The following is a 26,172-nucleotide window of genomic DNA, read 5'->3' on the forward strand; positions in this document are numbered from 1 at the left end:
GACCAGCGGGGTGGGCCCTCCCGGGGCCTCGGGGCATGCAGCCCCCTCCCCCTGGTGCCTGGCCGGTGCTCCTGGGCACCCCCCCCCCCCACACACACACACCTGGCTCTGTTCCCCAAGTCCAGGCCGTCCTGAGAGGGTGGAGGCCGGGCCCCGGGCAGGCACCCCAGAACAGGCCCGGCCTGGTCGCTGAGGCTGGGGGAGCATGGGAGCGCCCCCGTCCCACAGTGGGAGGCTCGGGGCGGGCTCCGTGCCGAGGGGGCCAGGCACTGGGAGGACCCCCAAGCAGCGGGAACCCCCCCCAAGCGAGCATCAGGTGGGTTGCTCGGAAACCCCCTCCCACCGAATCCCCAGTTGGCACCGGGACCTGGCCGAGCGCTTACAAGGTGCTGGGACCCGTGAGGGGCCGGCAGAGCCCTACCCTGATCGCGAGGAGCCCGCTCGTGGGGGCACCGAGGAGTCAGGAAGGGGGTCTGGACGTGTGCACATGTGCGCACACACGTGCATGCATACGGGCACACACATGTACACTTACGCGCCAGGCTGTCCGTGGGCACACTTGCATGCACACAACCAACGCACGAGGCCGCCGAGCCGTGGCAGTGATGGGGAGGGCCCCGCCGGGCCGGGCGCTCAGCAGAGCACAGGCACGCCGTCGGTAGAGAAGATCATGCCCGTGGTGGGCTCGTAGGTGCCCGCCAGGTAGTACAGGCCCTCGCTGTCCTGGTACTTCTTGGTCTTGAGCATCTGCTCGTACTGCTCCAGGCCCACCACCAGGCACTTGTGCGACACCGTCTGCACGTCGTTCTCGTCCACGTGGGAGGACTGGTACAGGGCGCGCTGCGGGCACACGGGCGGGCGTCAGGGGGAAGACCCCTCCCAGACCCGAAGGACCAGGGAGAGATCCGCAGAGAGAACTCGAGAAACACTGTGGGGCTGAGGACGAGGATGGACAGAGACCAAGGGAGAGACCCAGAGACTAGGAGATCAAGAAACAGACACAGAGACCTGCAGAGTAAGAAACCAAGGGTGACAGACGCAGAGGCAGCGGCTGGGAGAGACAGACCAGGAAACAGCAGCTGAGGGTCAGAGAGACTGGGCGGGGAGGCCGAGGTAGCCCGGCCCCTCCCGAGGCCGCGGGGGGAGGGTTATCGGAGGCCCCACCGGCGCCGCGCGCTCTCCTACCTCCATGAAGTCCTTCCTCTGGCTGGAGGCTCGCAGGGCTGCGGGGAGGCTGCGGCCGGGCTTCTGGTCCCAGTGCTGTGAGCGCAGACCGGGGGCTGCGGTGAGCCCGGGCCCCGCCTTGCCTGACCCCCGACCCCGACCCCGACCCCAGGGGAGGGACCGCCCCGGCCACGCCCCCCAGCACGCCCGACGCCGAGGCCCACCTGGCCCTCGTGGAGGCGCTTGCCCGGGCTGGTCTCCTCCGGGTGGTAGAACCACTTGACGCGGACCACCATGTTGCTGCCCCACGACTCCCACATGCTCTGGATGCGGCCGATGTAGGGCAGGTTGGGGCGGCCAGCCGACAGGAAGACGGCGCAGTCCCCGATGCGGATCATCTCCTTGCCGCGCACGATGGCCTTGTAGAAGAGCTTGCGGGCCTTGCCCTTCATGCCGCGGCGCTGTGGGCGGGCGAGTCGGGTCAGGGCACGCGCCCCGCCCCCGCCCCCGCCCCCGCCCCCGCCCTGACCCCGGGGTTCCACAGCAGCGGCGCCAGGGGAGAAGCCCCCTGCTTGCTCTGATCGGGGAGCCCTCGCTCATCCCCTTGGCCGACCGGGTTTCCAAGAGAGACTCCACGTGAACTAAGGACCCTGCAGCTGGGAGCGACTTCCAACTCCCCGCTGCTGAGCCGTGTCGGCCAACGGTGCCGGCGGGGCCCCAGGGACGCCCCACACGCGAGCGTTTGTGCGGCAGACGCCACAGCCACTGCTGGGGCCCAGCAGGATCCCTGCTCCTCCCACTGGGTCCTGACACCAGCCCTCGAGGCACAGCGGCCCCTGTTGGCCCCCAATTTCCAGACAGGGACCGGGAGGTCCCAGGAGGGGACACGGCTGCGTCTCCGGACAGAGCACATCGCTCCCCCCCACGCTGCCCCGCACGTCGGGGCTACAACGAAGCAGGTTCACTCAACACCTCCCGGGGTCACAGAGCCGCTTGCTCACGGCACAGCCTCAGTCTACACCACCCCGAGCAGCGCGGGGGCTCAGTACCAGTCAGCCCCGCAAGCGTCCGAGCAGAGGTGAGGGAATGGGGCGTGGGCAGCGTCAACCCCCAGGCACGGCCGACTGCCCCGCCCATTTCCCCAGGAAAGCCACTAACAGATCAGAGCCCGGCCCGGCGGGATCCAGCACTGGGCCCACGTCTGCCAAACCCACAGTGTGGCGGGATTTTTTTCTTAATTCACTCAACAAACATTTCCTGAAGCCGCCTCAGTGCCCCCGCCTGGGCTGGCACTGGGACACACAGATGGGCAGGCTCCAAGGAGGGAAGAGACCAGCCACCAGAATCCAAAACCCAGCGCCAGGCAGCTCTGGGACCTGTCGCTGTCCCCAGGCAAACACGGAGAAGCCAGGCCTATGCAAAGCTCTGCTCTGCCCTCCAGTGGAGCCAGCGCGCCTTCTCCTCGACTAGCCTGTAAAACTCGTTTCCCTTCTCGGACTGGCCACTAGGCGGCGCCAAAGCGTTTTTTGTCTTTCTTTTTTTTTTGTCTAAACAAGAAAAACCCACAGGCTGATTTCCTACCTTATCCAGCTGTCCCTTTTCTACTTTTAATTCACTGGATCCCTGGTGAGACTTTTTTTTTGGCCGCATCGCAGCAAGTGGGATCTTAGTTCCCCGACCAGGGATCAAACCCGTGCCCCCTGCAGTGGAAGCATGGAGTCCTAACCACTGGACTGCCAGGGAATTCTGTGACAGACTTTTTAATGTCCAGGTTTCTTACGGGTTCTGTAAACTGCTCAAATTATTTTCAGCTCAAAGCATGGTACTAACTGATTCAAGGTGACAGGGACGGCTAAGATCTCTAAACCAACGCATCTGACAGCAGGTATGTTTTTAGGCATCCACGGCCACTCTCCTCACAGATCCCCCTTGGGCCCCTGTGGCCAGCACAGGACTTGGTCTGGCCAATCCAAACATCCCATCCTTCTCCTGGCCATTGTGACTGGCTCAAGGGTGCACCCGGGACCTAAGCCAAAGACGCGCCAGCAACTTTAGCTTGAACCCTAAAAAAGACACCTCCTTCCTACGGTCACTTCTGAGCTGGCAGGCCAGCTGGAAGCTGCTGGGGCTGCCTGTGGCCAGCAGGAGAGGGGCTGCCGGAGAAGGAGACCAGCACAGAGGAAGGGAGGAGAAACTCAAGCCTGCAGCACGAGCCCGAGAGTGGGTCTGAAGACAGCCCTCAGGCCCCCGGATCCAGCTGTACCTGAAGCCGGACACCCTAGACTTTGGCCCTGGGCTCTGACCCTACAGCAGCAAACGCCCCCAGCGGCTGGCACGTGCACGTGGGAGATGCTAAGATAAGGAACTGGCCAATCGCCGTGGGGGCAGGACAGTGAGGACACCCGTCCTCGGCTCAGAAGCCATCACTCCTTGATACGGCCCTGGATACAGTGCCTGCCGGGACCAGAGCTCCAGAGGGGCTGGTCTGGAATGTCTGAGTGTGGCTCGTCAGGGAAGATTCTACAAGAAGCTACACATTCAAGCTTGCTATCTCAAGTGGTGGCCCTGCTAAGAGAGGCCCTTTCAGCCTGGAGCCAGCAATCGGGGGGTGGGGGACGCACGTAAAGTCCGACAACTCACACCTTGCAGGGTCGGAGCAGCAGATCATCTGCCCAGATTCAAGGTGGTGCCGCAAAGGCAGGGAAACCAGGAGAGCAGGAGCTGCGGGGGTCGGGGGGGACCCTCCCTGACTTCCCACTCTGCAGCCCTTGCCTGACCAAGGGGGGAGTTCCCCACTCTATTCTAAGGAGGCTTTGAGGGTGCAGCCTGTGGCAGGTGGAGTTGTCCACCCACCAACCCCCGGGGATCCAACTGACCCTGGGTGGCACAGTGGGGAGCCCTAAAAGGCTGCTGCTAAGACAGAAACCCCCAAGCTAGTCTTGATTCAGAACATCCTACAACTTCTCCGGCCTTGCTAACGCAGCCAGGGAGCTGATACAGTGCAAACATGCCAGAAGCTTCTTAAGCGGTACACTGCCAGAGGCCCCGCAAGCTCATCGCTGCCAGCCCCCAGCCCCTAACACCTGCCTGGCGGCACCGGCATTGAAAAGGTCCAGACCCAGCCAGGTGCCTCCTCCGGGCCTGGCTCTGGCGTGGCCTCGGAGGACCGTGGACCAGGGCGGCAGACACTGTGGGGAAACCAGACGGGCTGCACCCGTAGACAAGGAGCCTGGCTCTTCCTGCCCAGGGGCATGGGATGGACTGGTGGCCTCCAGGCTGTTCCCCTTCTGCACACAGAAGCTTCTCGTGTGTGCGTGTATATGCAGGTGCATGCACGTGTACATGCATGCATTTGTGTGTGTACACGTGCATGTCTGCATGTGCCCAAGGCATGGGGGGGCCTGGAGGACTCCTTCTGGAGAACAAACACCCACCTACTACAGGGGTGGCCACATGACTCAGACCCAGTCAACCAGAACGTTCTGCCTTGTGGGCCACACTGATTAGCTCAGGGGCAGGCAGTGACCCAGCCCGGCCAAGAGAGGGAAAGAAAGTACCTTCTGCTGCGACTGCTAATTAGCCAACCAGAAGCCTTGAGCCATTCGTTTTCAGCGGAAAATGAAGCAAAAGCAAAGAAACTCAGGCTGTGTGGCCGCGCGGTTCTGAGACCCTGCGGCATGGCAGCTAAAGGCCTGCGCGGTAAGTGGGTCCCGCAGAGGGTGGGTCTGGGTCCCGGGGACCAGAGGCAGTGCTGCTGTGTGAGGGGCAGGACTCTGGGGGAGTCAGACGGACTCCACACCCGTCACCCCGACTCTCCGCCGTGGGGCTGCTGGGAGGCCAGAGAAAGACACGTGGGGACGACCCCGCCCCCAGCTACCTGCGTGGGCTTGCCGAACCACTTCCAGAGCTGCCGGGCGGGCAGGAAGGCGGCGATCTTGGGCCGGTTCTCCACCGATGGCAGGCGCTGCCGCTTGGCCAGCTCCTTGGTGGTGGGGAGGTGGACGCCCTCCCTCTTCTTGGGCCGGCTCTTGGCCCCGGCCTGGGCCTTGGGCTGCACAGGCTGCGGGGGCTGCGGCGGGGGGGCCTGGGGCGCGGGCGCCGGTGCCTTCTTGCCAGCAGAGTGGGCCGAGGAGCGGGCCTTGGCCGCCTGCTTGGGCGCCTTGCTGGCGAGGGCCGGCGGGGCGGAGGGCCCGGCTGCCGGGACAGGGGCGGCCTCGTCGTCTGAGCTGCAGGAAGAGTCGTCCGTGGTGGAAGAGGACGAGGACGAAGAGGACGACGAGGAGGAGGACGACGAAGACGAGGAGGAGGACGAAGAGGATGAGGACGACGACGATGATGACGAGGAGGACGAAGAGGACGACGAGGAGGACGAGGACGAGGACGAGGAGGAGGACGAGGACGACGAGGAAGCCCTCGAGCTGGAGGCGCTGCAGTTCCGGCCGCCGCCGCCCTGGCCGTCCTCCTCTCCCTCCGTCTCAGAACTGCTGCTGCTGCTGCCGCTGTCGCTGCTGCTGCCGCCGCTGCTGCTGCCACCGCTCTCCGACTCCTCGGCCCCGTCCTGCTCGGCCTGGCCCTTGTCCGGGCTCTTGGGGCTCCCCGAGTCCTCGAACGTGAGCGCGGCCCCAGGCTCCTGGGCCAGGTCGCCATCCCCCGCCTTGGGCCGGGCCGCCTTGGGCTCGCTGCCGCCGGCCCCCGGAGGGTAGCTGCCCAGGCCCAGCAGGCCCTTGGGCTCCTGCCAGCCCCCCGCGCCAGCGTCCTCCCGCAGAAGCAGGGCCTCTTTGGCCTTCTTGCTTTTGGGCGACGTCACGCCCTCACGGTCCAGCTTGACGAGCAGCTCGGCCTCTTCCCCGGGCCTCCGGGCGCCCTTGGGGGCCGACTCCTCAGCAACCCGGGCCTTCTTGGGCTTGGGGCGCGTGGCGGGCATGGTGATGGGCATGGCGACGAGGGCGGTGGGGGCCAGGGCCGCGGCGGGGCCCGGCAGCTCCCCAAAGGGCTCGGGTGCTGGGCAGCTGGTGAAGGCGGACGGCACTGGGCTGGGCTGTCGGGGAGCTGGGCGAGCCTTGGGGGCCTTGGCCCGCTTGTCCACAGATTCTGGGGGACTCTTCTTGGAACCTGGGGTGCTGATGGGCTCCAGGGCCAACGGGGTACTGGGGACCTCATCCGTCGAGCCCCCCTCCTCCAGGACGGCAGCTCTGTCTAGAAGAGAGAAGGAAACAGCCCAGTGAGGCCAGGACTTCGTGACCAGCGAGCCCGTCCCCATCCCGGCTCTGCCGGGTCCTGAGCGGGGCTGGGGCGGCAGCCTCTCGGGGCCTCGGGACGAGTGGCTCTCGCGCCTTAGTTGTCCACACGTGGTGGCCCCAGAGTGGCCCTCGGGAGCCTGGGCTCTTAACCCAAAGCACTTTGCTCTGGAGGGAACACAGCTGGCTGGATCTCAGCTCTGCCTCTGACAGGTCAACGCGCCTCGCTGAGCCTCAGTTTCCTAATCTGTCACAGGGTCCAAATAGCCCTGCAGCGCCAAGTTCCCGCACAGGTGGGGAGCGGTGTCTGTGCAGAGACCCTGTGTGAGCAGCAGGCCCCAGGTCCCGGCAGCCCAGGCACGGCCAACGTACCGCTCTTGGCTTTGGTGCTGGGCTTCCGCCCGCGCCCCCGGGCCTTGGCGCCGGGCTCCTCGGACCCTGGCGCGGCCCCGTCTTTGCTCTCCCCGGTGTCTTTGCTGGTCTTCCGGCTGCGGCGCTTGGCGCTAGGCACCAGGAGGGCGGGGGATGGCTCAGCACCTGTGGGGCAGGACAGACAGTGGCTCAGGCCCGGGTCTCCGCTCTCCCGGCCACAGGAGTGTCATCTGTCATGGGGAGGAGACGGGGGGAGGAACCAGACGACACTGCGTGGCCTGCCCACCTAGGCTGCGCAGTCGGGTGGGAGGCCCATCTGCAGGGACGTAGCTTGGGTGTCTGCACATGCGTGCGACGGGGGCTCCTCGAATAAATGACCAGGGTGGGGCTGACCCTGTGGCTTTAATGATCCATTTGGAGGGTTCACGAAAACACTGGACCCCTGGAAGTCAGGCAGTCCTGGGTCCGAGTCCCGGCTCTGCCTCTGAGCAGTCGAGGGACCCCGGATAAGTCATTTCACCTCTTAAACCCGAGGTTCGTATTGGCCAAAGGGGTTGGTATTTCCAGACACACAGGACTGGACAAGAATTGAACGCTATCACGGACACAGCGTGGAACTGTCCATGACAGTTACCGACCCCTCCCTGGCCTGGACTGCCCGGCCTGGGGCTGGTCTCACGAGTCTCGGGGTGCAGATCTGGGGAGGCCTGGGATTCCGCCCTCCCGAGACCATTCTGGGAGCCCCCACCCACACTTCCTGCCATTTCCACCCGCTGTGGGTGCAAATGGTCCAAACAGCAGACAGAGCCCAGAGCCAGCCTGCAACGGGTGGGCCCCCGCCGGGCGGCAGGACCACCACTCACACTGGATCTTGTAGTCGGGGGGCAGGAGGCGGATGTGCGAGAGGGGGATCCTGCCGGTGTCTCCGTCATCGAACTCCACGGTGATCAGGTCCCCGTCGTCCTCAAGGCCCAGCAAGCCTGTGGGAGGAGGGGCGGAGTCAGGGGGCCGAAGGGGAGCAGAGACGAGCCGGGAAGCAGCCCCAGGAGCAGGATGCAGGAGGGCGGGTGCGCAGGGGGCAGGATGTGGGCTTCAGAGCCAGGCGGTCCCGGGAGCACCGGCTCCCAGTCCAGCCAAGCGCGCGGCCCTGTCCACTCGTCCCGAGACCCTCCCCAGATCAACGAAGGATCTGGGACATTCCAGATCACATTCCAGCACATTCCCAAGTGCTGGACACTGAGCCCTGAGGCTGGAGCCGTGGGCTATCTGATGAGTGAAGAGCCGCAGGTGCTGGTACTGGTGTCCCTAAACAAAACACCCCCCCCAACCTTCAGGAGGCCCCGCCCACACACAGCGTCCAGTCTGCTTGCTAAGGATCACCAGTGACGAAGGAACAGCCGCCAACAAAGGACGGCACAGAACAGAGAGGCACAGACACACAGCCCACAGGGAGAGGAAGGGAAAGGCAGAGGAAAAGGGAGCTGAAGAAACCTCAAATGGAAACAATATGTCCCCGGAAAAAAAGGAATCCATGAGAACAAAAAGAGATCTAATTTAAAAAAAAAAAAAAAAAAAATTTAGACAGTAAGAAAGAACTCTTAGGAATACTATAAACGACAGCAGAAATATCCAAAATTCAATAGAATAGAAGGGCCAGAGGGCAGAGGTGAGGAAATCTTCTGGAAAGTAGAACAAAAAGATTAAAAAAATGGACAAAAATGAGAAGAAAGATCCTAGTCTTGAGGGCCACCAGATGAGTGTGAGTTCCAGGAAAAAGAGGGTAAATGAGGGAAGGAAACTCTGCAAGAAGTAATATGAGAAAAATGTCTAGGAACAAAGGAAATCTGCTTCTGAATCAAAGCCCCCTTCCCCCAAATACCCAGCAACACACACCCACACCCACACACACAGAGAGAGAGAGAGAGAGAGAGAGAGAGAGAGAGAGAGAGAGAGAGAGAGAAGGAGAGGAGGGGGAGGGGGAGGGGGAGAGACCACATGAAATTCCCGATCTAGGAATAATGGGAAGATTCTGAGTTTCCAGAGAGAGAAAAGTGGGTCTCCTATGAAGATTTGGGCCTCTGACATCATAATCTGGATGGAACAGTGACTTCGAAAAGGTGAAGGAAGATTATTTCCAATGTAGAATATATACCCAGCTCAACTATCTCTAAAGAACAGGATAGGGGGCTTCCCTGGGCGCAGTGGTTGAGAGTCCACCTGCCGATGCAGGGGACGCGGGTTCGTCCCCGGTCTGGGAAGATCCCACGTGCCGCGGAGCGGCTGGGCCCGTGAGCCATGGCCGCTGAGCCTGCGTGTCCGGAGCCTGTGCTCCACAGCGGAGGAGACCACAGCAGTGAGAGGCCCGCGTACCGCAAAAAAAAAAAAAAAAGAACAGGATAGGATAAGGAGATCTTGGGCACACGTGTACTTGAGGAATTTACCTCCCATGGACCCTTTTTCTCCGAAAGCTACGGAAAGGTCCTTTGCCACAAGGAGGGAAAGGGACAAGGAAGAGAAAGACACGGGATGCAGCACAGGAGAGAGAGAGAAATGGAATTCTCAGAATGATGGTAAGGGGAAATCCCAAGAGTGACACCCGTGAGGCAGGCCTAGCAAGCCGTCAGCCCCCAAGGCTCAGAGGCCAGAGAGCCCCGGGAGAGCTAAACAGAGATGAACTTTTCCCCTTGTGAGAGAACTTCCTGCCCAGCATCCCCGTTCCCATCTCCTGGGCACGTATGGATGACGTTAGGCGGCCAGGAGGTGGACTATCTTTGGCCTCTGGTTTTGGCTTCGGGCTGTAACACACACGCAGATCCCCGGCTCCCCGAAGTGCCGGTTCTGCAACAGCTAAGTGTGCGCTGTCTGACTGCCTGCCGGCTTTGTCGGTCGGGCGCCCACACACCCACACCTTCTGGGCTACCTGTTCTTTTGTCTGCCCAGCTTCCAATCTCTTACTCTGCTAACAACGTCAACGTTCCTGGGGAAGCGGCCTTCCCTTCTCAGTCCACAGGCAAAAATCAGGAAGCTGCCTCAGTCGTTAGCACGGACGAGCCCAAGACCTGTGACCCACGTGAAATCCATGTGACCCAAGCCAGCTCAGTGGGACTCCATCCTAGGACCCAGATGGGAAAAGTGGGAGATTCTCTGATGACAGGATTTGTTCAGAAGGTGAGAGAGAGTCCCCAGGAGCGGGGTGTGATGACAGCACAGCTGAGAGCATGGCTGACGGACACTGGGAGCCTGAGCCCCGATGACGCCGTGGCACAGTGACTGGGTCCAACCGCGCCTAAAGCCCTGTAAGTCTTCACTCAGACGAGCCGATAAAACTCCGTGCTTAAGGCCACCTGACTTGGGTTTCAGGAACCAAATGGATCCATGCCAACACGGCGGGAAACAGGGGTGCCAGGGAGGGTCTCGGGGGAGGGGCTCACCTCGGACCACGGTGCCCGGGTAGAGGCAGCGGTACTGCTGGCTCCAGTAGGCTGCGATCCTGGTCCCTTGCGGCAAGAAGCGAGTGGAGGCCGGCCTCACGTCAATGATCTGCGAAGGCGAAGGGCTGAGCGCGGGCGGTGGGCAGGAGCAGCCCCGCGCCCGCCTCCCCAGCCCCGTCTCCCTCCCTCACCGCCTCCTGCAGCAGCTGCTCCAGACAGTAGATGTGGGGCCGGTTCCCGCGCTCGCCCTCCACCACCACACGGTATCTGCGAGGCCAGGGCGGCGAGGCGTGAGGTCCCCAGGGGAACCGCCACACCCCAGACTCCCAGCACCCCCCGCGCCAGCTCTACCTCCCGCACCACGGGGACGTGCCGTTGGAGCCTGAGGGTCTGCTGACCTGCGGCATAAACTCGGGGCCGGTCTAGCCCCTCTGCGCCCCCGTTTCCTTGTCTGCACAACCAGGGTTCACAGATCCAGGAGAGCCCAGCGCGCCCTCTCCTGCTCCCTCCCGCTGAGCCCCACCTGGGGGCCCGCCCATGCCCCCCGGTCCTATGCAGGGAAGCCACAGCTCAGAGAGGCGAAGCGACGTGCCCACAGAGGCCCAGCAAGGCTCTGGGTGCAGGACTGGGCGAGGCTCTTAGGCTCTGAGCGGAGCTGCCCCGCCTGGCGCCCGCCCGCACTCACATGTCCGGCGAGTGCACCGTCTGCACGTGCCCCGCGTACAGCAGCTTGTCATCCATGGGGATCAGCACACGCAGGCCATCCTTCAGCTCGTCCTTGTCGATGATGCAGGAGCGAGGGGCTGCGGAGTGGGCTCGGGTGAGGCGGGGTTGGAGCGGGGGGGCCAGCCTTGAGACCCTCCGTCCCGTCCCCTGTGCCCTGACCCCCAGGCCCACCTGTCGCCCCGTCACCCCTCTCAGAGCAGAAGGCCCAGGGTGCCCGCGGGCACACGTCCATCTGTGCGCGCAGCTATGTGCCAGCAGATGGGCCTCGTGCGGGGCGCTGCATGCGTGCCAGGTGTGCACAGACCCTCCCCTCCCAGCGCGTCTGCAAAGATCCCAGGCAGGGAGGAACCGGGGTGATACCCCGCAGGTGCTGCCCCACCCTCATCTGAAGACCACCCCTCTCTGAGCCCCAGCATGAGGCGATGCGTCATCAGAGCCCGTCACGCCCCTCAGCCACAGCCCTGGGACCCCTCCACCAGCTCCTCCTCCACCTGGGATGCTATCTGTTCTGGTGGACACAATCCCCCACAGCTGGGCTGTCAGCGCTGCCCACCCGGACCAGGCCTCCGCCCGAGGCTGCCACGCCCCATCACCGCCCCGGGCCACATCCCCTCCTGGGACCCCCACCCCAGACTCTCCTCAGTTCTCCCCCTCCAGGCCCGACCACACTGCTTCAGTCTCCTGGGCCTGCTCTTCTTCTCTATAGGACCTTGAACCTGGGCCCTCCCTGCCGTTACCCCACACAGAGAAACCCAGATGGCTCGCTGGGGTGGACGGAATGACAGGCCCACTTCTTGGTCCCCGCCTGCACCCACACCCCTGCCACGGCTTCACCACGGGTGGAGTGGACTTCCCACCTCTTGACCTTGGGCGTGACCACGTAACCTGTTTTGGCCAATGGACGAGGGTAGAAGTGCTTGAATCTGAGCCGAGCGAGGTCTCGGGAGGCCTCACTGGTTCCCACTCTCCCTCTCGAGCCTCTGGCAGCACGGCCATGAGAAGAACACACCCTGACCAGCCCAGCCGTCCAGGTGGGGCAGAGCTGCCCCTCAATCAGTGGACCCCTAGCCATCCCGTTATCATGGGAGCAAGCCCAGCTAAGGTCACCCTGCTGTCCTGCTGACAACTTACGGCCACCCTCCATCGAGTCTGAGCACTTGGTTGTTACACAGCAATAGCTGACAGATACACTCCCAAGCAGGTGACAAAGCTCCTCAGGGCTGGCCCTGCTCCCCCTCTCAATCCATCCCCACCCCCACCTAATTCATGTCCTCAACCTCAAGCTCCAGACCCCCAGGTCCAAGTGCCTACTGGATGTCACCTCCCTGGGATGTCCTCCGAGCATCCCAGCCTCCAGCCAGCAAAGCCCAGTTGCTCCCCTCTGAGACCCGTCTCGATGACAGCTTCTCCCCACCACCTGCCAATACCCATCCACACCCCTTCTCTTCCCCTCATCTGCTCACACAGCCCATGTACTCTCCCTCCTAACGCACTCAAACCCCCCCATCTCCCTCCCAGCTGCCCATTCCCTCCCCCTCCCGATGCTAGCTCAGCCCCTAGTAACTGCCCCAGGAGAACCTCCTGCACCCCCAGGCCCAAGCCAACACAGCATCGTGGGCACTGACCGGGAGTTAGTGGCCTCTCCACAGCCCCGCCTCGGGGCAGGTGCTCATCCTCAGAGAAGCTCGAGTCCTGGTTGGGCTCAAAGTCCTCCTCGGCAGCCATGCTCTCCATCAGCCTGCTCACGGCTCCCCCCTTCCCCCGGTTCTGGGGACAGAGCAAGAAAGACCAGCGGCTTAGGACACGGCATCCCAGTCGTGCCCGGCTAGGACCCTCCCTGGAATCCCAGGGTCACAGCCAGGCCTCGGTGGAGTCTGCCACATGGGGGACTGGGGTCCCAGCTGGGCTCACCCCCCAGGCCAGAGGGAGGATGAAATGGGCTGAGGCAGCGCCTCCAGCCACACGAGGGATCTGGGGGCATGGGGGCGGGGCACACCCAGGGACGCCTCCGTCTGTCAACCAAGCAACGCAATTCACCCAAGCCTGGGGCCCCGTGGGAAACCTCACCTCCTTCTTCACCTCCTTCCCTTTGGCTTTGGCCTTGTTCCTCTTGGCAGCGGCCGGAGAGCTGGTGTGAGGGGCCCGGGCCTCGGGGGGCAGGGCAGGAACACGGGGAGGGGGCAGCGAGGCTCCCGATGCGGCCTCCTTCCCCTTCTTCTTCTGGGGATGAAGCGACAGGGTGGCCGTCAGAGGGCAGAGAGGGCCCAGGCCCCGCCGCTCACTGTCCAGAGAGAGGACAAAACACCCTCCCTCTCCTGGCAAGTATTTCTGGTTTCAATCTTGTTTTATTACTACTGTATATTACTTGTTGTAAAAAAAAAAAAAAAAAAAAAAAAAAAAGACAACACCAAAGTGTATATACGTGAGTTCCTCTCCAACGATCCCACCAACCACAGAGGTAACTAGAGGGACTAATAACAGCATGGTGTGTCCTTCCAGAGCTTTCCGCAAGCACACATAACCGTGTAAACATGTGGGCTATGCAGACACATCTGTGTATACACAGTACTTTCTTTTTAAAACACAGATGGGAATTTACCAAAAATTCTGCTTTGCAACGTTTTCCCCCTAGTATGTCTGGCAGACACAGAGGTGGTGGCGTCACGCTTTATTCTGAACAGCTGCCCAAGGTGCCTTGATGGGGGGACCCGAGATTCATCCGACCACCCACCTCTGTTTTTTCCTCTGCTGGATGGTGCCAAGAAAAACGACACTACCAATTAGTTCTACAGGTATATTCCTGGAAGGAGCACTTAGAACCGTACACCCACTGCCCGACTGCTTCCGGAGGCCTGTGTTACTTTCCTCTTGCCCCAGAAGTGTGGGGTGCCACATCCCCACCAACTCAAAGCCCCCAGGGTGGCTCAGGGACGCCCCCCGCGCTGGGGGAGCGGAAACTGGGCCAGCGTACGGGGACTGTGCACGGCTCCACTTATCAGAGCAAAAGAGTGGAAACAACCTAGATATCCAGCAACCTGGTGCGTCCGTAGATACAGTTACAAGCTTTTATCACAGCGGCTGAGGGTCCTGTTCTGAGGAAGAGGTGACAGCACAGGAAATGGAAGTGATGATACTCTGTATAAGAAGCAGGTTCAGGCTACAAAGGTGACGGGTGGTGGGGGCAGGGGTCACTTCATGCCTTTTTAAAAGCGACATGCCTAACGACCAACGACCAAGTCATGGGGCCAAGGGAGATGGAAAATTAAGACACCGAAAAAAGGAAGACTGGGCAAATGTTACCAAGACAACAGCAGAAGTCACAGCTTCCACATCAGACGGGTGAAATCCAAACCCAAGAGCATTAAAAGGAAAAAAGTGGGAAATGTTAGAGCGATAAAAGGTATTCATTTTAATCTCTATTTGGGGGGAGAAATACGTATTTTTTATATATACACACACACATTATGTTTTCTTGTTTCTGGTGCATGTTTTGATCCTGTGCACATTTCTGAAATCAGACTGCATCTTGGGGGTTGAAGGACTGTTTGTCATGTGGTTATGTCTCCTCTTGCCCTGACTTCTGTTATTAAATAGACAGCTTGTCATATGGGGCACATCTTTGCAGCTGTACATAGGGGGGCAAGAGACACTGACGGCCAAAAAAAAAAAAAAAAGTTATCTCCGTATGGAGTTTAATTTTCTTCCTTTTCCTTATCATGCAAATTACTGTTACAATCAGATAAAACTGATAACCTTTTCTTTCCCACTGACCAGAAAGCCCATTTCTGGGAAGGTTTTTTTTTTTTTTTAATAAAAAAACTCCAAAACTGACAAGTTCTGTACACAGAACAGAGATGTTCATTGCTGTGGTAATTACAATGGCAAAAGACCATCATCAACCAGATCACCAATGGCTAGCATGACTGATGGCGGGAGATGTTGAAAACCACAGGACAGCAAGATGGTGGAATGTTATTCAGCCATTTGGAGACAGTGATTTAAAAAAAAGTAAAATAAACGGTCATGCCACATGGGAATGCACAAGATCTAACGCCAAGTGTGAAAAACAGGATACAGAGGCTTCCCTGGTGGCGCAGTGGTTGAGAGTCCGCCTGCCGATGCAGGGCACACGGGTTCGTGCCCCGGTCCGGGAAGATCCCACATGCCGCGGAGCGGCTGGGCCCGTGAGCCATGGCCGCTGAGCCTGCGCGTCCGGAGCCTGTGCTCCGCAACGTACGGCAAAAACAAAAACAAAACAAAACAACAACAAAAAAGCAGGATACAAAAGTGTATCTCACAGAACTATGGACACTGGTTGTTCCTGGAGTGATTTCCTTGGTGTGTGACTTCTCCTGTGGCTGACCATGAATCGGTTCCGTCCCAGTGTCTGACTGTGTCATCAGAAGGCTGAGATCAGGTGCGCGAGCCCCTGGTCCCTCTCTCCCCAACAGAAGGTGCCCTCCTGGGAAAGGCCCAGAGAGGCCGGTTTGCCCTGTGGTTAAGGCCCCGGCTCTGGCGCTAGACCCCAGTGTTGAAAGCTCAGCTCTGATAATCATTAGCTGCTGGGCTAACTGGGCAGGTTCCAGGACCACCTGTAACGTGCAGTTAATATGAGTAAGCAACCTACCTCATGCGGCTTTGTAAGTAGTCATCTGTGACGTCAAAAGAAATACATATTTGGTCCCTGCCCCTGTTCCTGACACAGAGCTCCTAAAACCCTTTGGATTTCCTGGGTCATAGGAGCGAGCGCCTTTTGTTCTAATAAGGTGACTCTTGGTGAGTCCCTACATGGCTTCAGGATGGGGCCTGGTCACCAGAAAGACCAGCTACAACCAAAAGCTTGAAACTCTCAGCCCCACCCACATCCTCCAGGGAGGGGAGAGGGGCTGGAGGTTGAGTTACTAATCGATCATGCCTCTGTGATGAAGCCTCCATAAAAACCCCTCAACGACGGGGTTCAGAGAGCTCAAGGTTGGTGAACACGCCGAGGAGGGCGGTGTGCCCGGAGAGGGCGTGGGAGCTCTGCACCCGTTCCCACCCACCTTGCTCTGTGCCTCTCCTCCATCTGGCTGTTCCTGAGTTGCACCTTTACAGTAAACCGTAACGGTAAGTAAAGTGTTTTCCGGAGTTCTGTCATTCTGGTGAATTATCGACCGGAGAAGAGGGGTCATGAAAATCCTTGATCTATAGCTGGTTGGTCAAAAAGCACAGGTGACAACCTAGGACTTGCGACTGGCATCTGGAGTGGGGATGGGGTGGGGGCAGTCCTGTGGGACTGAGCCCTTCACTGTGGGGTCTGCACCAACCCCAGGGAGTTAGTGTCAGATGTGCTGTGAGCAGAGGCAACGCGTTTCCCTTCACCAACACATTAAGTACACAAACTGGTTAGAACACGCCTGGCCCCTGCCGTGGGTCACCCTGTACAATCATCATCGTCATGTATTATTGGAGCGCCTTCTCTCCAAGGATCAGAAAAACCTGAGGTGGCTTCAGCCGTGAGAAAACAAGAACAAGAGATCCCTGTGGATGACATTAAAATGCAGCCCCTTCCTCACTACCACCCATTATCAGGAAATTGATGCGGAGTCTGGTCCCTTTTTGTGGCTTTGTCTAGAATGACACTGCTATTAGAGGGTTTGCCTTCCATCAGGGACATAGTCAGAGACCACTGTCGTGAGCTGGCCATTAGGTCTGAGTGCGACCGCCTAAAGAGCAAACTACCGGCCGTGAGCTTCCTAGCAGCCAGTGCAAGAAGGGTAACAGGTCTAAAAAAAAAAGAAGGGTAACAGGTCTAATCATCACTGAGTTCTTGAAAAGCAGGTGTTCTCAACCTGCGGTGTCTGTGGAGAGAATTCAGGGACCTCTGAACCTTGGATGGGGAAAAAGAAATCCCATCTCTATTTTCCCTAACCTCTCAAGAAATGAGGTTTTCCTTCGGGTGTGAGAGCTAAGACTTTGTCACCAACAGCAATCACTGTCATGTAGCGCATGACAGTTACGGCAGAGACCTTGAAATATCATCTGAGCTCATCAGTTCACACGACAACACTTGCTAGCCCGGCTGCAGGTGTCCTTATCAAAGACGTTCATCAAGGGGCACCCAGAGGAGTGCCCATCACAGAGGTCGTCGGTAGGTGGTGACTGCGTTTCAGGGTCACCACCGCCCTTTGGGGTCTCTGTGCCTCGCCCAGGTCTGAGAACTCTACTCCGAGACAGGAGGTCCAAGGGCCCCCGCCCTGTGCCGCGCCCTACCTTCCTGGGGTCCTTCCTGTCCTTCGCGCGGCCGGCGTCCTTGCGTGGGCTGGGCGGGCCAGCCTTGCCGCAGCGGCCGGGCTTGGTGGCAGCAGGCGCAATGCTGCTGGGCGCGGGCACGGCCGACGCGTCATGCAAGAAGATGCGCTCGCTGCGCCGCCGCGTCCACAGGTCGTCGTCGCTGGCCTCGGGCCCCGCCTCCAGGCCAGGCTCCTTGGGGCCCCGCGGCTTGCGGGCCTTGCGCCCCTTCTCAGCCGCCAGCTTGGCCTTGTCGGGGCTGCCGGGGCCCCGGGTGCCGGGCGCAGCCAGGGCAGGACCTGGCTCCCCCAGCCCCTTCTTGGGCCGCAGCAGCCCGGCAGGCGACCGCTTCCGCACCTTGACCTCGCTCTCCGAGTCGGTGTACTCGAACTCCGTGCCTGCACGTGGGTGAGGGAGGGGCTGTGGACAGGGGCTCCCGGGCCCCCACTTCCCACCCACCCACCCAGCCGCTCTGGCCACCAGGAGAAAGGCCACAGCCCAGCCCTCCTGCAGGGGATGGCGTCACCGTGGGAGGCTTCAACCCGTCTCGGGGAAGGAACCTGAGGCCCAGAGGAGGAGAGCTTCCGGCCGCATGCTTGTGAGCGGCAGACCCTGCTGGCCCCTCCCGTCCCAAACCCCGCCGGCTGCCCAGACTCTGCTCCGGACCCCTCACCCCAAGAGCTTCGTCTGGGCACGTGAAGATTCCTGCCTGGGCACGTGTGAGCTTCCCCGCCCCTCCTGTGCCTCCACAGGAGGCCCGGAAGCCAGGGCAGGTGAGCCGGGGAGGGCCCACACCTGTAGGGGCAGCAGCTCTAAGGGAGGAAGGCGGGAAAGCCTGCACAAAATCCCCGAGCCCAGAGGGCCCTCCGCTCTGCTTCCTGGTGCCACTTCTCAGAGCTGGGAGGTCCTTGGCACACACTCCCCTTTCTAGAGGACAGACTTCCCCAGAACCCACACAGCCCTGGGGCCCAGCCCCTCCCCTCACCCCCGAAGCCGCCCCTTCCCACAGCCGGGGGGCCCACATCCCTCTGCTGCAGGGCAGCCCTGAGCCTACGGCCCAGATCCTGGGGTCCTTGAATGCACAACCTCTCACCAGGATCTGCTGTCCTCTGTCCTTTTAAACCCCCAGGTCTTCGCTCCTGCTGGCCCTCTGCCCAGAGCACCATCTCTCCCCTGACCTCTACCTGGACAGCTGCAGCCTCCTTTCTGAGAAGACCCACTCTGCGTCCTGGGGAGTCCTCTGGCCATCCCTCCATCACCACAGGCACACAGCACACTGCAGAGGTCCTGTCTGTGTTTGTCTATCTCGTCCTGCTCTGCCCCCAGCAATAGATCCCCGAGTTCTCCTGGAGCCCACAACACTGGACAGCTCAGAGCCTGGCCCAGAGCTGGTGGCCAGGGAAAGAATCTAAACGGGGAGTTAATGGTGCTTCTCCCCATGGGGAGAATGAGGAGGGCCTGCCTCCTCCAGGCAGACCCCGGAGATGAGATGTCCGTGACAGCCCTGGGCTGACCACCCCAGCAAAGGACTTGCCCTGGGTCCCAGACCAATGAGCTGGTAAGCCAGGGCTGGACCCCAGGCCTGCACCCCAGGCCTGCGGAGCCTTGAGCAGCCAGCAGCCTGGCCACAAAGGCTCCTGAGGGACGCCCAGCCCCATCACCCCAACAGGTGCAGCCGCAGTATCAAGGGTGGGGCTGGGAGGAGGGCGCACTTGCAAAGCTTAATGATCCTGTTAATTAATCTTTTGTTAACAGAGCTGCCGGGGGAGGCAGCTGGGGGCTTTCGAGGCTAATTAGGGTGCAGGCCACAAAACACCACTGGCTTTGCCAGTCCTGCTTTTGGGTATGACAGAATGAGACCCCGCCTGATGACAGCCCCCTGCAGAAAACCTAGATGCACACAGAATACTGCAGGTACCTGCAGAGGGAGCCAGTACAGGACAGTGCGCAGAGCAGTGACCAGGAGTGGACACTCGCTTGAAAGAGGGGAGGGTGGAGCCTCAAGGGTAAGATCGCGTCAGAAGATAAATATTTATGAGACCCATGGGGCAGCACGAATGGTGCCTGGCACAGAGGAAGCGGGCTCTGTCAGGGTCCTGTGGTGGCGACAAGCATGAGGCCCGGACAGAGGGAAGGATCTGCCGTGGCCTCGCTGCGGGACAGGACGGAGCAGGGAGTAGAACCTGCGTTCTTGACTCCCAACCAGCGTCCTGTGCAAATGCCTCCTCCCCAAAAAAACAGGCAGTAAAAGAGGAACAAAGGAACAAAAAAACAGACCAAAAAAACAGACAAAAAATAATGAAGACAAGAGTAAAGACACAGATGCAAAGTCAAGGGATAAAAAAAAGACACACGATGTGAACAGAAACCAAGGAAGAGCTGTAGTGGCTATACAGACATACCTCACTTTATTGCACTTTGCGGATATGCATCTTTTTACAAATTCAAGATTTGTGGCAACTCTGCATTGGGCAAGTCTATCAGCGCCATTTTTCCAACAGTGTTTACTCCATATCTCCGTGTCACATCTCACAATATTTCTAACTTTTTCATTATTACTATTATATTATATTATTATATTTGTTATGTTATATCTGTCATCAGTTACCTTTGGTGTCACTACTAAGACTCAATGAAGGCTCAGATGATGGTTACCAATTTTTAGCAATAAAGTATTTTTTAATTAAGGCATGTACCTTTTTTTTAAAACATAATGCTACTGCACCCTTAAGACTATAGTATAGCGTAAACGTAACTTTGATACGTACTGGAAAACTAAAACATTTGTGTGACTCGCTTTATTGTGGCTTTATCGTGCTGGTCTAAACCCACAATTATCTCTGAGGTATGTCTGTACTTTTATCCGACAAAACAGGTTTTAAAATAAAAATCTAGAGACAAAGAAGGACCTTTTTTTTTTTTTTTTTTTTTTTTTGCGTACACGGGCCTCTCACTGTTGTGGCCCCTCCCGTCACGGAGCACAGGCTCCAGACGGCGCAGGCTCAGCGGCCACGGCTCACGGGCCCAGCCGCTCCGCGGCACGCAGGACCTTCCCAGACCGGGGCATGAACCCGTGCCCCCTGCATCGGCAGGCGGACCCCCAACCACTGCGCCACCAGGGAAGCCCAAGAAGGACATTTTAAAATGATGAAATAGTCAATCCATCAGAAGGACATAAACAAATGTGAACATAATCCAGAAACATATAAAAAAGATTATACACCATGACCAAGTGGGATATATTCCAGGAATGCAAGGTTGGTTTGACATTCTTTAAAAAAAAAAAAATCTTTAAATCATTCTTTTAAAAAAAATGTAATACACCATATTAATAGGATAAAGGATAAAAACCACATGAACACAACAACAGACACAGAAAAAGTAACTGACAAAATCTAACACCCTTTCATGATAAAATCACTCAACAAATGAGAAATAGAAGGGAACTTCCTCAACCTGACGAAGGACATCTATGGAAAAACCCGCCACTAACATCGTACTTAATGGTAAAAGAATGAGTGCTTTCTCCCTAAGATCTAGAGGGCAGGAAAAAAACCCAAACAAGACAAAGATACCTGTTCTCACCACTTCTATTCAATATCGCATGGGAGATTCTAGCCAGAGCAATTAGGCAAGAAAAATAAAAGGAATACACACTGGAAAGGAAGACAAAACTATCTCTATCTGTAGGTGACTTGATCTTGTATATCAGCGGTCCCCAACCTTTTTGGCACCAGGGACTGGTTTCATGGAAGACAGTTCTTCCACGGATTGGAGGGGGGATGATTCAGCCAGTAATGCGAGCCATGGGGAGAGATGGGGAGCGGCAGATGAAGCTTACTCACTCACTCGCCCGCCGCTCACCTCCTGCTGTGCGGCCCAGTTCCTAACAGGTTGCAGACCAGTACCGGTCCACGGCCTGAGGGTTGGGGACCCCTGTTGTATACAGAAAATCCTAAGGAATCTACTAAAAAGCTTTTAGAATAAATGAGGTTAGCAAAGTTGCAAGACACAAGATTAATTTACAAAAATCAATTATATTTCTATACATTAGCAACGAATACTCCAAAAATGAAAAGAATTCCATTTAAATAGCATCAGAAATAATAATTACTTAGAAATAAATTTAACAAGAGAAATGCAAGACTCATACAATGAAAACTACAAAACATTGCTGCAAGAAATTAAAGACCCAAATAAATGGAAGGACATTCCATGTTCACGGACTGAAAAACTTACATCGTTGAGGAGTCAATACTCCCTAGTATTATCTACTAATTCAATACAATTCTTATCAGAATCCCAGATGGCTTTTTTGCAGAAATGGATAAACTGATCCTAAAATCCATATGGAAATGCAAGGGACTCTGAAGCACCAATCCTGAAAAAGAACAACAAAGACGGAGGACTCATACTTCCCAGTTTCAAAGCTTCCTACAAAAACTCCCACAGTAATCAAGATAATGTGGTACTGACATAAGGACATATAGATCAATGGAATAGAACTGAATATCCAGAAATAATCCTTCATATTTATTTTCAACTGTTCAACTGACTTTTGACAGGGGCGCCAGGAGCATTTGATGAGGAAAGAACAGACTTTTCAACACATGATACTGAGGCAAATGGATCTCCACATGCAAAAAACCCCTACATCACTCGCACACAAAAATAACTCAAAATGGATCACAGACCTAAATGTAACTCTCAAACTATAAAACTCTTAGGAGAAAACAGGACTAAATTTTTGTGACCCTGAATCAGGCAATACTTTCTGACATAACACCAGAAGTACTAGTGACACCAGAAGAAATAGATAAATTGGATTTCATCAAAATTAAAATCTTTTGTTTTAAACAACACTATCAAGAAAGTGAAACAGGGACTTCCCTGGTGGCACAGTGGTTAAGAATCCACCTGCCAATGCAGGGGACACGGGTTTGATCCCTGGGCCAGGAAGATCCCACATGCCACGGAGCAACTAAGCCCGTGCACCACAACTACTGAAGCCCACGCGCCCGAGAGCCTGTGCGCAGCAACTACTGAGCACACATGCTGCAACTACTGAAGCCCGCACGCTGTAGGGCCTGTGTGCCGCAAGTACTGAGCCTGCATGATGCAACTACTGAAGCACGCACGCCTAGAGCCCGAGCTCCGCAACAAGAAGCCACCGCAATGAGAAGCCCATGCACCGCAACAAAGAGTTACCCCCGCTCACCGCGAATAGAGAAAGCCCGAGTGCAGCAATGAAGACCCAACACAGCCAAAAATAAATTTTAAATTTTAAAAATAAATAAATAAATAGAAGAAATGGGAAGTGGTTGTAAATTATACCCAAAGAAAAAGGAAGGAAGGAAGGAAGGAAATAACAAAGAGCTGAAATCAATAACTTCTAGCCACACTGATCAAGAAATAAAGAGAGGAGAAACAAATTATCTGTAACAGCAATGAAAAAGGCAACATCACCACAGACCCTTAGGACACTGAAAGTATTAAAAGGGGAAATTGTGAACTCTCTGCCAATACGTTTGACAATTTGGATGAAACGGATGTTTGGGGCAAGTGCAGAGGCCTGAGGGCTCTGGGATGCCTGGTGCAAACAGGGGTGGGGTGGAGGCTGTGGACAGGATGATGCTGTCTGAGCAGCCAGTCTGAGGGTGGAGGGTCAGACAGGTGCCATCTGTCCAGAGGGCAATGGAGCCAGTCAGAGGTCCTACACAGAGAAGTGGCCTGGTCAAGTGTGAGCTCTGAGGAAGTGCAGAGAACACCCAAGAGGGGTAGGCCTGGATGGAGCCAGGCCCGAAGCCCCCAGGGGACAACTGCAGAACATGGGGCTAAGAGAGAGAGAAGGGAGAGGAGGGAGGCAGGGCAGGGCCTGGAGCCTGCTGTGGACTCCGGGGAGACAGTGACATCACCCCAGAGATGGGGTCTCGGGAGGTGGTGCAGCCCACTGGGAGTGGGCTTTGGTCCTGAAGCCTGTGGAGTGCGTGAAGCCAGGGCAGCTGGGGGAGGCCTGGGGGGCAGTAGGGTAGCACCCAGGGCCCATTTTCCTGGCCCCGGCCCCTGCCAGGAGGGCCTCACGTATACCGCTAAGGCTCAGAAAAGGGCAAGGAGGCCGGAGCAGCCCGGCCAAGGAGCTGCCCCTACTGAGGCCAGGCGAGCTCACAGCCTGAACACATGTAGGACCACCTCAGTCGCAAACACCATCCCCAGGTGAAGGTGGGCTGGGTCCATGTTGGGAGAGTTGGCCCCGTGAGAAAGGGAGGGGGCCCAGGAGAGGGTCCCAAGACGTCTGTCTATCCCAAGAAGGCAAGGATATGGTTGGAGATGCAGAAAGAGCAAGTGGGGCCGGGACCAGGCTGAGCCTCCTGCCCGAGTGGTAGTGCCGGCTGCCTCTGTCTGCCCATCCAGGCAGTGGGAAGGTAGGCCTGGCTCACAGCGACCCAACACCTGGCCCCCCCCCACACACACACTGATGACCTCCTCCAGGCTGTGACCCCAGGCCCCACGAGTCCTGCCCTGTCTGGGCCAGTGCATCTCACTGAACGAAACCCCTCTACTGCCCCAAGTGTAAAGAGCTTCCCCTTCTTCCAAACGGCTGCATGGCCTGTTCCTTCCACCTGCACCTTGATTTCTTCTACGTACGCTTAGCCACCTCCCACTTCTCTGTCGTGCCTCAACCAGAGCGTCGCCAACCTGGAGCGGCCTCCCTGACCCCCCAGGCTGGATCAGGGGCCTCCCGTGGGCTCCCACAGCCCCGCGGGCCGCAGGTCCGAGGCCTCTGCTTCCTTGAGCTGCCTGATATCGGGCACCTGAGGTGGAGGGATCAGGTGCTGTTCGTTGGCAGCATCAACAGTGAAGGTCACTGCACGGTTTTGGAGACTCCTCACAGGGAGTGGCAGGCCACAGCCGCCACACCCAGTGCCCTCTGCTAAGGACGCGGCTGGCCCAGGAGGCAGGGCTCCCAGCTTATCTGAGCCTCGGATGCCTCATCTGTAGCATGGGGCAGCGACACCCGACTCCCTGCAGCCCACCTGCTGGTACTTACCCATCAGGCTCTGCCGCTCCTCCTTCTTGCGGGCCTTCTGCTTGGCCTCCAGCTGCACCACTGACAGGGACGGGCCCACGGTGGGGCTGGGGAGGGCGCTGGCTGCAAAGCGGGCCAGCAGGCCCAGCCCGCTCTCCTCCAGGCCTGGAGACAGCGCCCGCTCCCGGGCCCCCAGCCTACAGCCTCCGGCGGCCTCGACCTCCTCCTCGTCCCGCCCGTCCTCCTCGTCTTCGTCCTCGTCCTCGGAGCTCTCATCTGGCGTGCAGAAAACAGGGAGCGAGTCAGAGCCCTGGCCCGAGCCTGCGCCTCCCCCCACTGCCCCATCTCAGCTGGAGCGCCAGCGAGGGGCCCTGGCTCCAGCCCAGCTCCTCACTCCTCGCCAGCCCACAAGTCCCCCCAGTGGCCCAGTGCCCCCCATCAAAGCGAGCCCAAGACCTAGGCATCCTGGACAGCCCAGAGGTGGGCAGCGGCTTTGGGAGTCGAGAGTGTTCCTGCAAGGGGAGCACCAACATGCACCTGTGCTGCAGGGAGGGGGACGGACACACGGACAAGGACTGGAGACAGCGCTCTCCACGGTCTCACGCGCACGCACGCGCACACACACGCCCCGACGCACAACGTGAAGGCTGGGAAAGGGGGCAGGAGGGGAGAGGAGGAAAGAGGGGAAGGCGGGGCAGAGAGGGGAGGGCGGGGCAGAGAGGGGAGGGCGGGCCCTGGGGGCTCGGGCTGAGTGAGGCTCGGACACAGGCGCCTGGGGGCAGCTTCACCAGTGGGAGGCCTGGCAGCTGGCAGCAGGAGAAGGTGGAGTTTGGTCTCTTCTTGGGGGGTGGGGGGCTCCCATGGTGGAAACCCTGAGCAGGTTCTGGGGTCCAAAGTTGACTCCCAGCAACACGCCCGCACTGGGAAGCCTGGGGCAAATCCCCAGCCCTCTCTGAGCCGCTAGTTTCTTATCTGTGAAAATCTCATCTCATCGCAACCCAGGGAGCCACAAGCGGGCCACACGACCCCCGGGAGCAGGAAGGGGGCAGGGGGCGGGTCCACTCGGCTCCAGGAGGCCGAGGCTCGGCACGGTCAGGGGCTCAGGCAGCAGAGCAGGATTTGAACCCGGGGCGGGCTGGCTCATCACCCACAGTCTAGTGGAAGGAAACTAAGGAAGCCCCAGCCTGTCTCCCCAGTTGAAGAGAGACAAGCTTCTCCCCAGAAACTGGCCCTACGGCCCGAGGACCTGCAGCCCTGAGCCCAGCTCGGGCCATCGGGACAAAGGAGGGGCAAGCTGTGGGCCCGGCGGCCACAGCAGGGAGGATGACGCTCCCTGCATGTGAACTAAGCCCTCACCCAAAAGAGAGACCTTCTGGAGGTACAGGCTTGCTCCCTGCCTTTCCAGGGACACAGCCCAGCTAACCCCACAAGGGCGGCGGGTGGGGGGGGCGCCCAGTACCTCTGTCAAGGAGCCGCCGAGGGACACCTGCCAGGGGGTGCCTGTCTGCCCAGGGCGCTGGGAGTGTGAAGGTGGCTCTGGGGCCGCTGGCCCAGGCCGGGCTGGAAACAACTCTCCAACAAGAGGCTGGAGGAAAATGAGCCGTCGTCTCTCCGTGTCATCTGGGGGCAGGGAGTCTGGGCCCAGAGGTGGACAGGCCCTGGACGGTGGCCAACTCCACATTCTCCTGCCTACACCCCAAGACGCCTGGCTGCTGGAGTGCAGCTAGCGGCCGACAGCGGCGGCCCCAGCAGTGCCCGTGAGGACAGGGTTCGGTCTGCCCATTCATCCGAGGGAGCCCTCAGTGAGGGAAGCAGACAAGAGCTCAAGGAATGCCCGAAGGGAGTCGAGAGAGGAAGGAGGCAGAGAGAGAGAAGGTTTGTTAAGAGGAGTGAGAAGACGGAGACCCGGCTCCCAGAGCGATGGATGCAGCGGGATGGAGGCCAG

At 58.6% G+C, this 26,172-nt stretch overlaps 1 protein-coding gene across 3 annotated transcripts in view; it reads right to left on the bottom strand.

Moving 5' to 3' along the window:
* Positions 1 to 392: 392 nt before the first annotated feature.
* TNRC18 (trinucleotide repeat containing 18) overlaps positions 393 to 26,172 on the bottom strand; it is an 82,281-nt gene continuing 56,501 nt past the window's right edge. For all 3 annotated transcript variants that reach the window (XM_082857359.1, XM_082857358.1, XM_082857357.1), the window contains 13 exons: positions 24,249 to 24,503; positions 17,183 to 17,598; positions 12,998 to 13,150; positions 12,556 to 12,697; positions 10,890 to 11,007; positions 10,396 to 10,471; positions 10,205 to 10,313; positions 7,637 to 7,753; positions 6,774 to 6,938; positions 5,042 to 6,360; positions 1,389 to 1,625; positions 1,186 to 1,260; positions 393 to 840 (listed from right to left, as the gene is read on the bottom strand). In XM_082857359.1, coding sequence (XP_082713485.1) covers positions 634 to 840; positions 1,186 to 1,260; positions 1,389 to 1,625; positions 5,042 to 6,360; positions 6,774 to 6,938; positions 7,637 to 7,753; positions 10,205 to 10,313; positions 10,396 to 10,471; positions 10,890 to 11,007; positions 12,556 to 12,697; positions 12,998 to 13,150; positions 17,183 to 17,598; positions 24,249 to 24,503 — 3,389 coding nt within the window. In that variant the 3' untranslated portion in view covers positions 393 to 633. The remainder of the gene's footprint in view (positions 841 to 1,185; positions 1,261 to 1,388; positions 1,626 to 5,041; positions 6,361 to 6,773; positions 6,939 to 7,636; positions 7,754 to 10,204; positions 10,314 to 10,395; positions 10,472 to 10,889; positions 11,008 to 12,555; positions 12,698 to 12,997; positions 13,151 to 17,182; positions 17,599 to 24,248; positions 24,504 to 26,172) is intronic.

This window comes from Leucopleurus acutus, assembly GCF_964270905.1.
Source record: "Leucopleurus acutus genome assembly, chromosome: 16".
NCBI lineage: Eukaryota > Metazoa > Chordata > Mammalia > Artiodactyla > Delphinidae > Leucopleurus > Leucopleurus acutus.